Source organism: Trachurus trachurus, assembly GCF_905171665.1.
Source record: "Trachurus trachurus genome assembly, chromosome: 20".
NCBI classification, from domain to species: Eukaryota; Metazoa; Chordata; class Actinopteri; order Carangiformes; family Carangidae; genus Trachurus; species Trachurus trachurus.
Genome location: NC_139911.1, coordinates 21,354,970 through 21,366,453, shown reverse-complemented (window position 1 = coordinate 21,366,453; position 11,484 = coordinate 21,354,970). Strand labels below are relative to the sequence as shown.

Below are 11,484 nucleotides of genomic sequence, written 5' to 3'. Positions count from 1 at the left end.
CATGAAAAACAACTTTTGAATTTAAACACTTGAACTTCAGGACCATACGATATACTGTAGATCTGAGATGGATTATGTAACTAGACTTCAGTGAGTGTTAACAGTTGTGGGTTTGAGTCAAAATGCTTATCAGTTTTGAATAATAGAAAATTTAGCACATCCAATTAAACATCATGAAATTATGTTTTTCATTCGTAACGGCAGTGCACACACATTTAAAATTCAGTGTTGGAAAAGTGTCATTGTCCCTGTCCCATTAGATCCTCGTACCCACCTCTGTTGTGGTTTTTATGTTAAACCCATTCTCATTTTCAAGTGGTGTCCTGCTTCCCTTTGGCCACTGAAATTGAGAGTTTGGAGTTTGGAATTGGTAAGGACAGTCAGGATATTGACATTGAATTTCAAACACAGCAGCCCTGTAATAAATAAATAAACCTGTGACTCAGAAAGGGCATAATATGCGTTATAGTTCTCCTATTGGGCTTGTTTGATAATTTCTTGAAAATAAAATGCATTTCCATTGTGTTAGGCTACTTGTATCACAGGATAACAAGTTAAGAAACAAAAACTACAAAGTTGCTTTAACAGGTTATTTCCTTTTCTGTGCATGTTGATGTCAATAAATCTGGGAAAACTCAACAATCTTACCATATCTGATGTACTGCACACTGCAATTAATCCCGTCAGACAGAGTAGTGGAAACCCTCTCATCTTGAACATAGATTAGTTATATCTGCACATGGACTGGCGTTATAGTGTTCAGTAGGTGGAGACTGTTATATAACCAACTGGTGTATGTGACAAAGTTTCATGCAAGAAACAGTAACAGTCATACAGAGACATGTGCCGGGTAGACTCTGCTCATTAAAGTTGGTTTCAAATACAAAAAAACAGAATAAGACTATAAAGCTGATGTAGAGGATTACAATTGTACAAGTATAAAGGATAGATAAACACAAAATATAGATTTGAACATAACTTAAGTAAAACATAAGTACCTCAGATGTGTAAGTTCTGAAAAGAAAAGAGTAAACCCTGCTTTATTATTGAGAGAATAAAACCCCAGGTGACAGGTGTAACTTACAATACAATGCAGGCGCGTGCTCTGCCACTTTGCCAAACTAGGCGCGTGCGCACTGCGCAGTCGAGGCCGTTGCCATGACGCCGAATAAAAACCGCAGAAAGTAAACTGAAGATAAAAGATGGGCTGGAGTCACTATCAGCGGAAAAAACTGGCGTTAGAGCAGCTAACGTGTCTTTAGTAGCTGTATTAGTGCACCTAGAGCCGGGTTGACGGGTTTTTTCCTCCGTTCAGACAGCGGTGCTATGAGGGCTCACGGCAGAGACGTCGTGGTGTTTGTCCGGATCAGACCAACCGCAAACTACGCTCAAGGTCTCATTGAGTGTCTTCCTGACGGGCAGGTGAGTCGTCCCCGTGTTAACCTGTCTCTAGAGTTCACACAAATCGACCCGGGCGGACGTGAACTCGGTAAGATAGTCGGCATTTAACTACAGTAAGTTTCAGCTTTCAGTAAGTAAAAGTGAGGTTACTTCGAGGTGATTAAACTCACGAACAGCCGTTTGGTGATGGAGGGTGAAAATGAACCCTCTGAATCCATTTTAAGTGGTTAAACTAGTGAAAACTGACTTTGAAAGACAAAATTAATAGCCTACATTTTACCTTTGTGCTTCAAAAGGTTATGTGTAAATTCACAAACATTTTTTTGAACAGTTGAATCTTGATTATTTACATGTTCACGTCATAGCAAACAATCTGCACAGGTGTAACTTGTAGCTAATTATGGCTGAACTCCATATACGGTAGGCATCTAGTTGATTAAACAGGCTTTTTCAGTACGACTTCCTGCGACAACTAGTGGATGGAGTGGAGACATCATTTATGATGTTAGTGAATTATAAACATAAGAATTTCACTTTATAGACTGCAAAAGCGATAGGCTACTTTAGGCAACTAACTAAAAACTACTCTAAAGCAGTTTTGCGATTTTAAAGCAGCGTTTCACTGGGTCCTGTAGTAGCCTAGTAGGCAGGTAGTATAGGCTACTTGATGAAATATCGTTGTGCTGTTATCAAAATGTTAGTTTCACATTGTATAGACAAAGCGATTAATCTAGAAAATAGAATTTTTTTTTTTCATTCAGTTTATCGTTGGTTTACACAATAGGCATCTAGGTGTAATCATTGGCGCACTGGATTGGTCTGTTGCCAGAATGTTTTGACCATAATCTTTTCATTTTGTTAAGTATTTAGACTCTACACTAGATCTATATCTTAACATAGTGGGGTTCTTGACTTTTTCCAGGTTTTCAGATGATTTTATGATCTATTAACTTTTGAATGCAATTGAGCATATCTCAAAAATAAAGGTGAGCCAGTGTTTCTCCTTACCTTTCAAACAGCATCACATTTTAGTTAATATTATTAGTTAATTAGTTAGTTAATAATATTAATATTTAGTCAGGCAATTTTTTTTATCAGGGTCCAAACCACTCAGGCTCCGTCCTTACTGCAGTGGCCCCGGTTATAATCCAGCCCAGGCCCTTTGCTGTGTGTCATCCCATTGCGCACGTTCAACTTTCTTGTCCCTCTCTACTGTCCCTATCCAATTAAAGAACAAAAAACAAACAAAAACCGCCCTAAAATAACCTAAAAAATTTAATAAATTATTGTTTGGGTGTACTCTCATAAGTTCCTTTGTGTCTTGGCTTTCAGACGGTGAACATCTATCATAGGAAAGACTCCAAGAAGCTCCACAGATCCAAAAAAGGACAGCTGAGCTCCTGGTCATTCCGGCTGGATGGAGTCCTGCAGGATGTGTCCCAGGAGGAGGTGTACGCCCAAGTGTGTCGACAGGTTGTACAGGGAGCACTGGATGGCTATAATGGTAGATCTTTTTATCTACATCAACCCAACTGTGGATTCAAGTATTAGATACAGATAAAGGAATCCAGATTAATGTCAAATTATATTTTATGTAACCACCGTAAAATTGCTTATCATCCACCAATCATTACCCCGATGGAAGTGTCTGTTGTTTGAAACGGTGCTTATTTAACTTCCATTAAGTAATTTGTTAACAGCCTTTCGTTGTGTGTCAGGTACTGTGATGTGCTTTGGGCAAACGGGTGCGGGAAAAACCTTTACCATGACAGGATCCACAGAATCATACAAGGAGAGAGGAATCATCCCCCGGGCCCTTCAGGAGGTAACGCTTTTCTTTGAATAACATCAACCTCAGAAACACCTTGACTGCCTTACTGCGATGAAGAAACGCTGAATCTCCAACATGGCATGCAGGTGTTTCAGGAGGTGGAGAAGAGGACGGAGCATTCGTTTTCATTGCACCTGTCTTACCTGGAGATCTACAATGAGACCATGGTGGACCTGCTGGCACCGCTGCAGGGCTCCTCTCAGCAGCCTCCTCAGAGCATGCTGGTGATGGAAGAGCCAGGCAGGGGGGTGTTCATCAGGGGCCTTACTCTTCATCCAGTTCACAGTGAAGAAGAGGCACTTAACCTGCTGTTTGAGGTGTGTGACTTTGTTTTTACAGCTGTGAAACATCTCTGGGCAATGAGATTTATGGCCTTAAAGGGATACGCCAACATTTTTTTTTTGTGTCTTGCCTCACTCCCGAGTCCATGACAAGCGGATAGACACCATCCTTTCGACTGTGCGTGCAGTAACAAGGGAGAGAGAGCCCGTATCGCCCGTAATTAGCTTAGCTCAAACGCTGAAAGTGCATATAGTGTTAGCCTGCCTCCACCTAAAGTCATCAGAGAAACTGTCTTCAGCAACTCTAAACGGAAACCGGCGGGCCGATCTTCGTCTCAGAGCTGACAAAACTCTCCGGTAAGGTGTTTTGAGCGGTCAAATGCCGGTAACAGGACGAGATCGGTCAAAACGGAGGGTTCAAGCAGAGACAGTTTATTTTGGTTCAAGCTAGCTACATGGAGGGTAGGTTAGCTTCCTATCGTCATGGTTTTAAGTACGGTATGTAAAGGGCAACGGGTGTTTTATTTTGTGAAAGTAACCGGAAGTGCATTGGTCACAACAGTTAGCTTGAGTAGCGCAGAATTCGTCCGAACAAAATTGTAAACAGCTGGTATTTAGACATATTAACGACACACTGCTGATCTAAACGGCTACTTTCTCGCCTAAAATGTCGATAAAGTGATATATTGACAGAGTTTAGATCTAAAATGAAATCAGCTTCTGACTGCTGATTTCGGCTTGGGGAGGCAGGCAGGCTAACACTACCTATACACTTCCAGCGTTTGAGCTAAGCTAATTACGGGCGATACGGCTCTATCTCCCTTGTTACTGCACGCACAGTCGAAAGGATGGTGTCCATCTGCTTGTCATGGACTCGGGAGTCGGGAGAGAGGCAAGACACGGAAAAAAATGTTGGCGTATCCCTTTAAATATCAAATTTGTTCATTGTTAATTATGCATAATTACATCTAAAATACTTTAATGTTGATCCAAAGGTACAGTACCACCATATATTCTCTATATTCTTCTTTTTTTTTATTTGATTTGATTTGATTTATGTGTCAGTAGAAAAGAGAGAACCTGTACAGTCCCCACACACTCTGAAAAAAACAGGTGGAGAACAAGAACACGTCCCATGTCCCAGGATGACACAGAAAAGTCCACGACTTATTTCCACTGTGTTGACTTTGACTGTGGCGTGATTGTTGGTGGCTCGAATATCTCCTAGGACTTTCACTCATTATGTTTTTCGTTGTCTGTCTGTTAATTAAAAGAAAAAGATAATTAAAAAATAAAAATAAAATAAATAATAATTATCAAATAAATAAATAAAATAAAAAATAAAAACCATCCAGTGAGCAGCTGTTCTACAGAAAGAATCAGCTTCTTGATGCCCTGACCAGAATGAATATTGTGTTTTTAATACAGTTCTTGCTGAGTGTTTCCTTATCAGTATTGGTTGACGAGGATGGGAGCATGATTTTATGGATGAATACTTTGAAACTTGAGCTTTGACACAGTTATTGTCTATACTCAGGGTGAGATGAATCGTATTATCGGATCTCATGCCCTCAACAAAAAATCCTCCAGGTCCCACTGTATCTTCACTGTGCATATAGAGGTAGGATTCCACTCTCCTCCTGTCTTGATTCGATAGTCAGACATGACATTTTAGTCTGCATACTCGGCCACTGATTTGAACAGGACAAATGTCTTTCTTGATCAGTCTTACTCACGGACTTTATCTGACGCTGAGTACGTCGCCTCCAAGCTGAGTCTGGTGGATTTGGCTGGGTCTGAGAGGTTGGGAAAGACTGGGGTGAGTTTGGGTTAGTTTCTCAGTTTTGTTATTCTAAGGTATCGTCTTGTCTCTTTAAATCCCCTGGATAAAGTAAAAAAAAAAAAAAAAATTGCCTTTCTGTACGATTTGTCATAACTTGACCTTTTTTCTCCCTACTTCCAGTCAGAGGGTCAGATGTTAAAAGAAGCAACATACATCAACAAGTCCTTGTCGTTCCTGGAGCAGGCCATCATCGCTATGGGAGACCGTCGCAGAGAACATGTTCCCTTCAGACAAACTAAACTCACACATGCCCTGAAAGATTCACTGGGTGAGAAAGGCATTCACTGCCATGTGATACTTGTAGCCCAGGTGGTCCTACCTGTATTATAAGACCTCCTTTGTTTCTGCAGGAGGTAACTGTAACACTGTGCTTGTGGCCAACATCTACGGTGAGGCTGCACACATAGAAGAAACGGTAAGGAGGAGAGTATACAATATAAACAATGAGCAATCACCTTTTATTGGACATTTTGTTATTTCATATTGTTTGCAGTTATCCACTCTGCGTTTTGCGAGCCGAATGAAACGTGTCCCAGCGGATCCTTCAGTGGTTAAAAACATGGATCCAGCTGTGAGTTCACACGTTATCACACATACCACAAAGTTACTTTAAGTTACTCGATGTAATACTTTTGTTTACAGTCTATTGTGATGTGTTGACTGTGTGTCTGTCATCAGTCAACAAAATGATCAGAAATTCTCTGTGATCAGGTCCAGATCAAGAAACTTCAGAAGGAGGTACAGCTGCTTAAAGAGGAATTATCCATCTACAATACACTAGTGAGTAGAACAAATAGGAATGTGTGTTTGAATTATTTGTTACAAATCTAAGACTTTTTGTTTCATTCTGTTTGTATAAAATGTTCATTCATAAAAAATAAAGTATTACAAATCTTTAGTAATTAATGAATTGCCATCTGAACTTGAATAGGAGGAAACTTTGTGAACATAACTGTGTGGTAGATTTTTGTTTTTCCCTGTTGGATTGAGGCAGCCCTCGTTACACATAATTGAGAATACATTTCTGGTTTGACTTTAATCTGTCATTTGTCTCTCACCAGGTGAGGAGGCCGAGCATCAAGTATGAGCCGTTGACTGAAGCCCAGCTGGCTGAGATCAACGGCCAGGTTCAGAGGTACCTCAATGGAAGCCTGAAGGAAATCAATGTGAGACCATAAGACCACGGCTAGTGGAACGTCATGTGACGTATCAGATTTTGGCTGGGTGTTTTCATTTAGAGGCTTTACATCTTTGACATCTTATTACAGGTTATAAGCATCAGGCAGGTCCAAGCAGTCTTTGCCCAGTTGAAGCTTGCTGTTGAGTGAGTATACTCTTTCTTGTGATATCTTCAGAAGGTGGTTCTGTATATTTTGGAACAATTCTTTATAACAACAGTTCATTAAGCATGTCAACAATTACTCCCGTATTCAGTCTATTAAGAAACACTCAACAGATAAGATTAGATTAAAATGGGAGAAAGAATCTCGAACTGTCATCACAGAAGAAGAGTGGTTGAATATATATTCTGTACAGTCAACTTCTACTAGTTCTGGTCTCTGGAGAGATTTCTGCTGGCGGAATCTGGTTAGATATTTCATAACCCCTAAGTTAAAATGTGTACAAACAGGGGAGACGGCCAGGGGACTGTGTTGGAGGAAGTGTGGTGAACAGCTAGCAGACCATTTTCATATATTCTGGAGCTGCCCAGCTATTCAGCCATATTGGCAAAAGATCACGCAAGTAGTACAAAACATTTTTGGTGATGAAATTAATAGCTCCTTTTCTACAATCTACCTGGGTAATATTGCACCCCATATATTGGGGCGAGACAAATATCTTTTAAAAATACTATTAGCAGCTAGTAAGAAAACCGTAACTCGAAGCTGGCTGCAGGCCGCACCTCCAGCAGAGTCAGACTGGATCAATATTGTGACTAATATCCAAAATATGGAAAGGATGACCTTTTCGTTAAATCTACAGACTGATAAATATTTGCACTATTGGGAAAAATGGATTGTGTACATGTCCAAAAGCGATGCTCATTGAACCATCATTGTATTTGTAACTCCACCAGTATAGCGTTTGAATGAATGTATTGTATAGGTGACCAACTGTTTGTTCTATGTTTTTTTGTATGCTGTCTATGTTCCTTTTATAAAAATAAAGTACAAAAAAAAAAAAAAAAAAAAGCATGTCAAAAATTATAATATGTGTGCAGGGAACGGGAGCAGAAGGTGAAGGCCCAGATATACCAGACCTATGACTTGGTAGAGAAAGACCAAAGTGCCAACACATCTCCCATCAAGGTCAGTCAGGGTTTATGGTTAGATACCTCATGGAGAATAGAAGTTGTGACTTTATTTGTCCATTGTGACTGAGCTTTAATTGGCTGTTACTTTGTTTACTCTGCAGGAGTGTGACACCAGGAGCAGCACTGAGGACATGGAGGCTCAGTCACACAAACAGGCCCAGCGTCCAAGTTCAACCAAATCCAAAACTAAGAAGCCTAAAGACAAACAGAGGTAAGTAAACATTTTAAAGGTGTACAGAAATGGCCGTTTGTCCTGTTTGTCGCGCCGAGTTGTCACGAGCTGCAACACGAGTTTACCCGAGTAAGGAAAACGAATTTGATTGGTCGTTATCGAGCGGGCGGGATATTCAAAGCTTGGGGCGAGCCCGAGCTCCGTGTGTGTGTGCGTGTCTCAGACGTTTGAATGACGGATTACGGATCCAATACCAGTGGCTGGTGAATCGTGTACAGGCTGACGTATAATCTGTGCGCCTGCATTATCCAATGCGAAAAAAAAAATACACACTTTCATCCCGGATTTACTCAAAAATAGAATTTTGCACAAAGTTTGGCCTACAACGTCTGAAAGATGAGTTATCACATTAATTTTATGACCCAAAGTGGGCTCAAATTCAATTTTCTTTTCTGTACACCTTTAACAGGTATTCAGGGCCTCACGCTCACATATTCTTCTCAACAGTGCAAAAACTTTCAGTTAATTTGTGAGACTACTTGTTGGCAGAAAGTGCATTTTCTAAAACATTGACAAGAAGCGGTTGAGGTATTTTAAAAACGCTTAGCACTCAACTTCTGTAGTTGAAACTAAAGACTGCACTCCCTCTGAATCAAAGTTGTATGACCACACTGTATGTAGAGAAGCAGTCCCATAAGAATGTTGTGCCTGATTGAAAGCCTCATGACTGGACTACTACAGTAATACATTAGCTTGGTTTTCCTAATGGCACACTCGATGTAATCATTCAGCCAAAACAAAAGGCAGCGAGAAGGGAGTCCAGTTTCAAGGAAGCATGTGGACAGTGCCTCCAAGTCAAAGCCCAGCTCTGCCCAAATGCCTGAGAGGGAACTGGAGTCACAAGAGCCAGACACTGAGAGCCAGGACACACAGGAAGCACAGCCACCTGTCAGTGAGCCCTTTCAACCTGAGTAAGTAGATGCTACAGATATACACAGTTGTATCTATGAAATGTTTAACTCTGCTCTCATTGGTCATTTTATAAATGGAATAAGCACATATTGTTTTACAACCTTGACCAGGTCTCATCCGCCCAAAGCACAGGCCTTTGAGGATTTTAAGGTGGGACCGGGCAGCAGGATCAACTGCATCCTTAAGGAGAACAAGGCCGTGCTGCTGGAACGACGCAGTCTTCTCCATCAGCTCACTGAGGAGGTCAATGCTGTCAAGAGAGAGATCGACTGTACAATGGCTTCCATACAGCAGCATAAACAGATGGAAGGAACCCAAGGTCAGTACAATGTGCTGCAGATGATTGATTTGAGCTTTGCTTAATGGTCATCTGAAATTGAATGAATGTAATATTTCTGTTGAAAAGTCTTGTATTCTGAAATACAACACATCATCAGTCATAGAGAGAAGTTGCCTTCTCTAACAGGATATTATAGATTTATTGTCACTGGTTGAGAATTTTAGCTTCAGAGTATGCTACAGTGTGTGTCAGTGTGTGTGTGTGTGTGTGTGTGTGTGTGTGTGTGTGTGTGTGTGTGTGTGTGTGTGTGTGTGTGTGTGTGTGTGTGTGTGTGTGTGTGTGTGTGTGTGTGTGTGTTTGTATGTGCCCAGTGCAACCAACAGTGCCAAAACAAAGAAAGACTAAAACATGTGACTAAATAATCTCTACTCAGAGATCAATTATCATCTCATGGCTTTCACCCGAGAGTAGAGCTGGCTCAGATGTGATCACCTGACCTACAGCTGGGAAAATAAGTATTGAACGCATCAACATTTTTCTCAGAAAAATATATTTCTAATCGAGCTATTGACATTAAATTTCCACCAGATGTCGGTACCAACCCAAGTAATGCACAAATACAAAGAAATCCAAACCTTTATGTCCATAAATTATGTTATGTAATTAAGTGAAATGATACAGGGGATTAAGTACATTGCACATGAAGAAAAGGAGGTGCAAAAAAGGAGTTGAAAGCCAAGAGACTGTCAGTATTATGAAAGTAATCCTGTCCCGTCAGTGCAAAGTAATATCAGCTCTTTAGTCCAAATTGACGCCTATAAAAAGGTTTCTCATCACCAAGCTGTCACACAAGAAGCATCTCATGATGGGGGAAAGAAAAGAGCTCTCTCCAGACCTTCAGAAACGTATGTTGCAACCGATGGCGTTGAGTACAGACGTGTCTGAATGCACCATTGTATCCGTTAGTGCCGTTATCCAGAAGTGACAAGAGCATTTCATCATAAACCGCCCATGACCAGGTGCTCCTTGCAAGATTTCTGACAGAGTCAAAAGAACACTCAGAAGAGTTGTCCAAGACCCAAGGACCACTGACAGAGAGCTTCAGAGACCTGCAAATTAGCAGGTTACAGGTGTTTAAAAAAAAAAATGGAGTAATGCACTCAACCTGCCTGGCCTCTATGTATGCTGACCATGCAAGTCTATTGACGTGTTCAATACTTATTTTCCCCACTGTATTTTGATTACAGAATTACAAATAAATGCTCAGATAAGAATAGTGTGGTGGTTTTTTAAAGTTATGACTATAATTTGATTTTTTTCGTGGTTGGGATAGGGTTAGTCTAAGTTGATACCTAGCATAAGAACTGTAACCCTGAAGCAGTTAATACATTGTATGTTTGTTCGCAGGTCAGTATTTGGTTATGGAAGAGGAGCCAGATGCCACTTTATTGTTACAGCTCAAAGAGTTGAAGGCCCTGTACCGGCTGAGGTATCAGGCACTGCATGACATCAAGGCAGAGGTCAACTACTGTGAACACCTTGTGGACCAGTGCAGGGTGCGCCTGCTCTCCGGTCAGTTTATAAAAAGTTGTAAATGCTGCCTCATGAAAGTGCACAGTTTTTGATTGTCATAGATAAGAGGACAGTCTAAGCTGCTCACAATAATCTGTTCATTGTGTGTGTCCAAGAATTTGAAACCTGGTATGAGAAGACTTTCCTGTTACCTGAGGAGGAGCTTGACATTTCTATGGATAAGACCCTTACACAAGTGAGTCTGTTACACCTTATATACCCTGTATGTACTATTATGCAAAAAATTGTATCTTGTGAAGTAAAGAAGTAGAACTAGAAGTAAAGAACTGCATTACTTTCCATTTTCCACATTAGCAAAATGGAGGAAAAATGTACAAGTTCTTCTCTACTGAAATGGACTGCACTGAGCTTCAGCAGAAGCCAGCAGGAATTATTTTGGTAATAGTTACCAAAAAATAGTTGTAATGAGGTATTATGTGTTTCACTGTTCTTAGAGGGAGGAAAACCAGTTAGAGAATCTACCCGACAGCCCCAGTGCAGACTCCTTCTACAGCGCTCGCTGCAGGATGATGAAGAGGGTGGGTAGCGTAGCTTTCTTCTTAAGAGGCTGAGTTCTTTATTTTCCTCACTGAAGTGAATATGTATTGTTTACTTTTTTAATGCAACCATTTACTTTTGTTTCCTTGCAGAGGAAAGAAAACCGGAACTTCAGATTGTGTCCATGTACTCCAGTGCACAGGAACTCAACTGCAGTGTCCGACCAGGGAAGACTCCTCCCATCTCTACCTGTTAATTAAGTTAGTTGAAACAAACTGTTTAAGTGAGAGATTGACAAGAGCCATTTAAAGTGTAAGTTG

General features: G+C 40.7%; 2 protein-coding genes across 2 annotated transcripts in view; one reads left to right on the top strand and one right to left on the bottom strand.

The window, feature by feature from the left end:
• LOC311003678 (uncharacterized protein) overlaps nt 1–793 on the bottom strand; it is a 37,100-nt gene extending 36,307 nt beyond the window's left edge. The window contains exons 1-2 of the mRNA XM_083995480.1: nt 649–793; nt 275–340 (exon numbers count right to left, since the gene is read on the bottom strand). Coding sequence (XP_083851606.1) covers nt 275–340; nt 649–720 — 138 coding nt within the window. The 5' untranslated portion in view covers nt 721–793. The remainder of the gene's footprint in view (nt 1–274; nt 341–648) is intronic.
• Nucleotides 794–1,311: 518 nt separating this feature from the next.
• Nucleotides 1,312–11,420, top strand: kif9 (kinesin family member 9; the record flags this gene model as incomplete). Its single annotated transcript, XM_083995306.1, has 20 exons — nt 1,312–1,422; nt 2,734–2,905; nt 3,120–3,226; nt 3,319–3,549; nt 5,051–5,134; nt 5,240–5,332; nt 5,477–5,624; nt 5,707–5,771; nt 5,850–5,927; nt 6,068–6,136; nt 6,418–6,522; nt 6,625–6,680; nt 7,578–7,665; nt 7,772–7,881; nt 8,634–8,813; nt 8,925–9,133; nt 10,502–10,666; nt 10,783–10,862; nt 11,122–11,209; nt 11,317–11,420. The coding sequence occupies exons 1-20, from the start codon at nt 1,327–1,329 to the stop codon at nt 11,418–11,420; spliced, it is 2,328 nt and encodes a 775-aa protein (XP_083851432.1). The 5' UTR covers nt 1,312–1,326.
• Between the last annotated feature and the right edge of the window lie 64 nt (nt 11,421–11,484).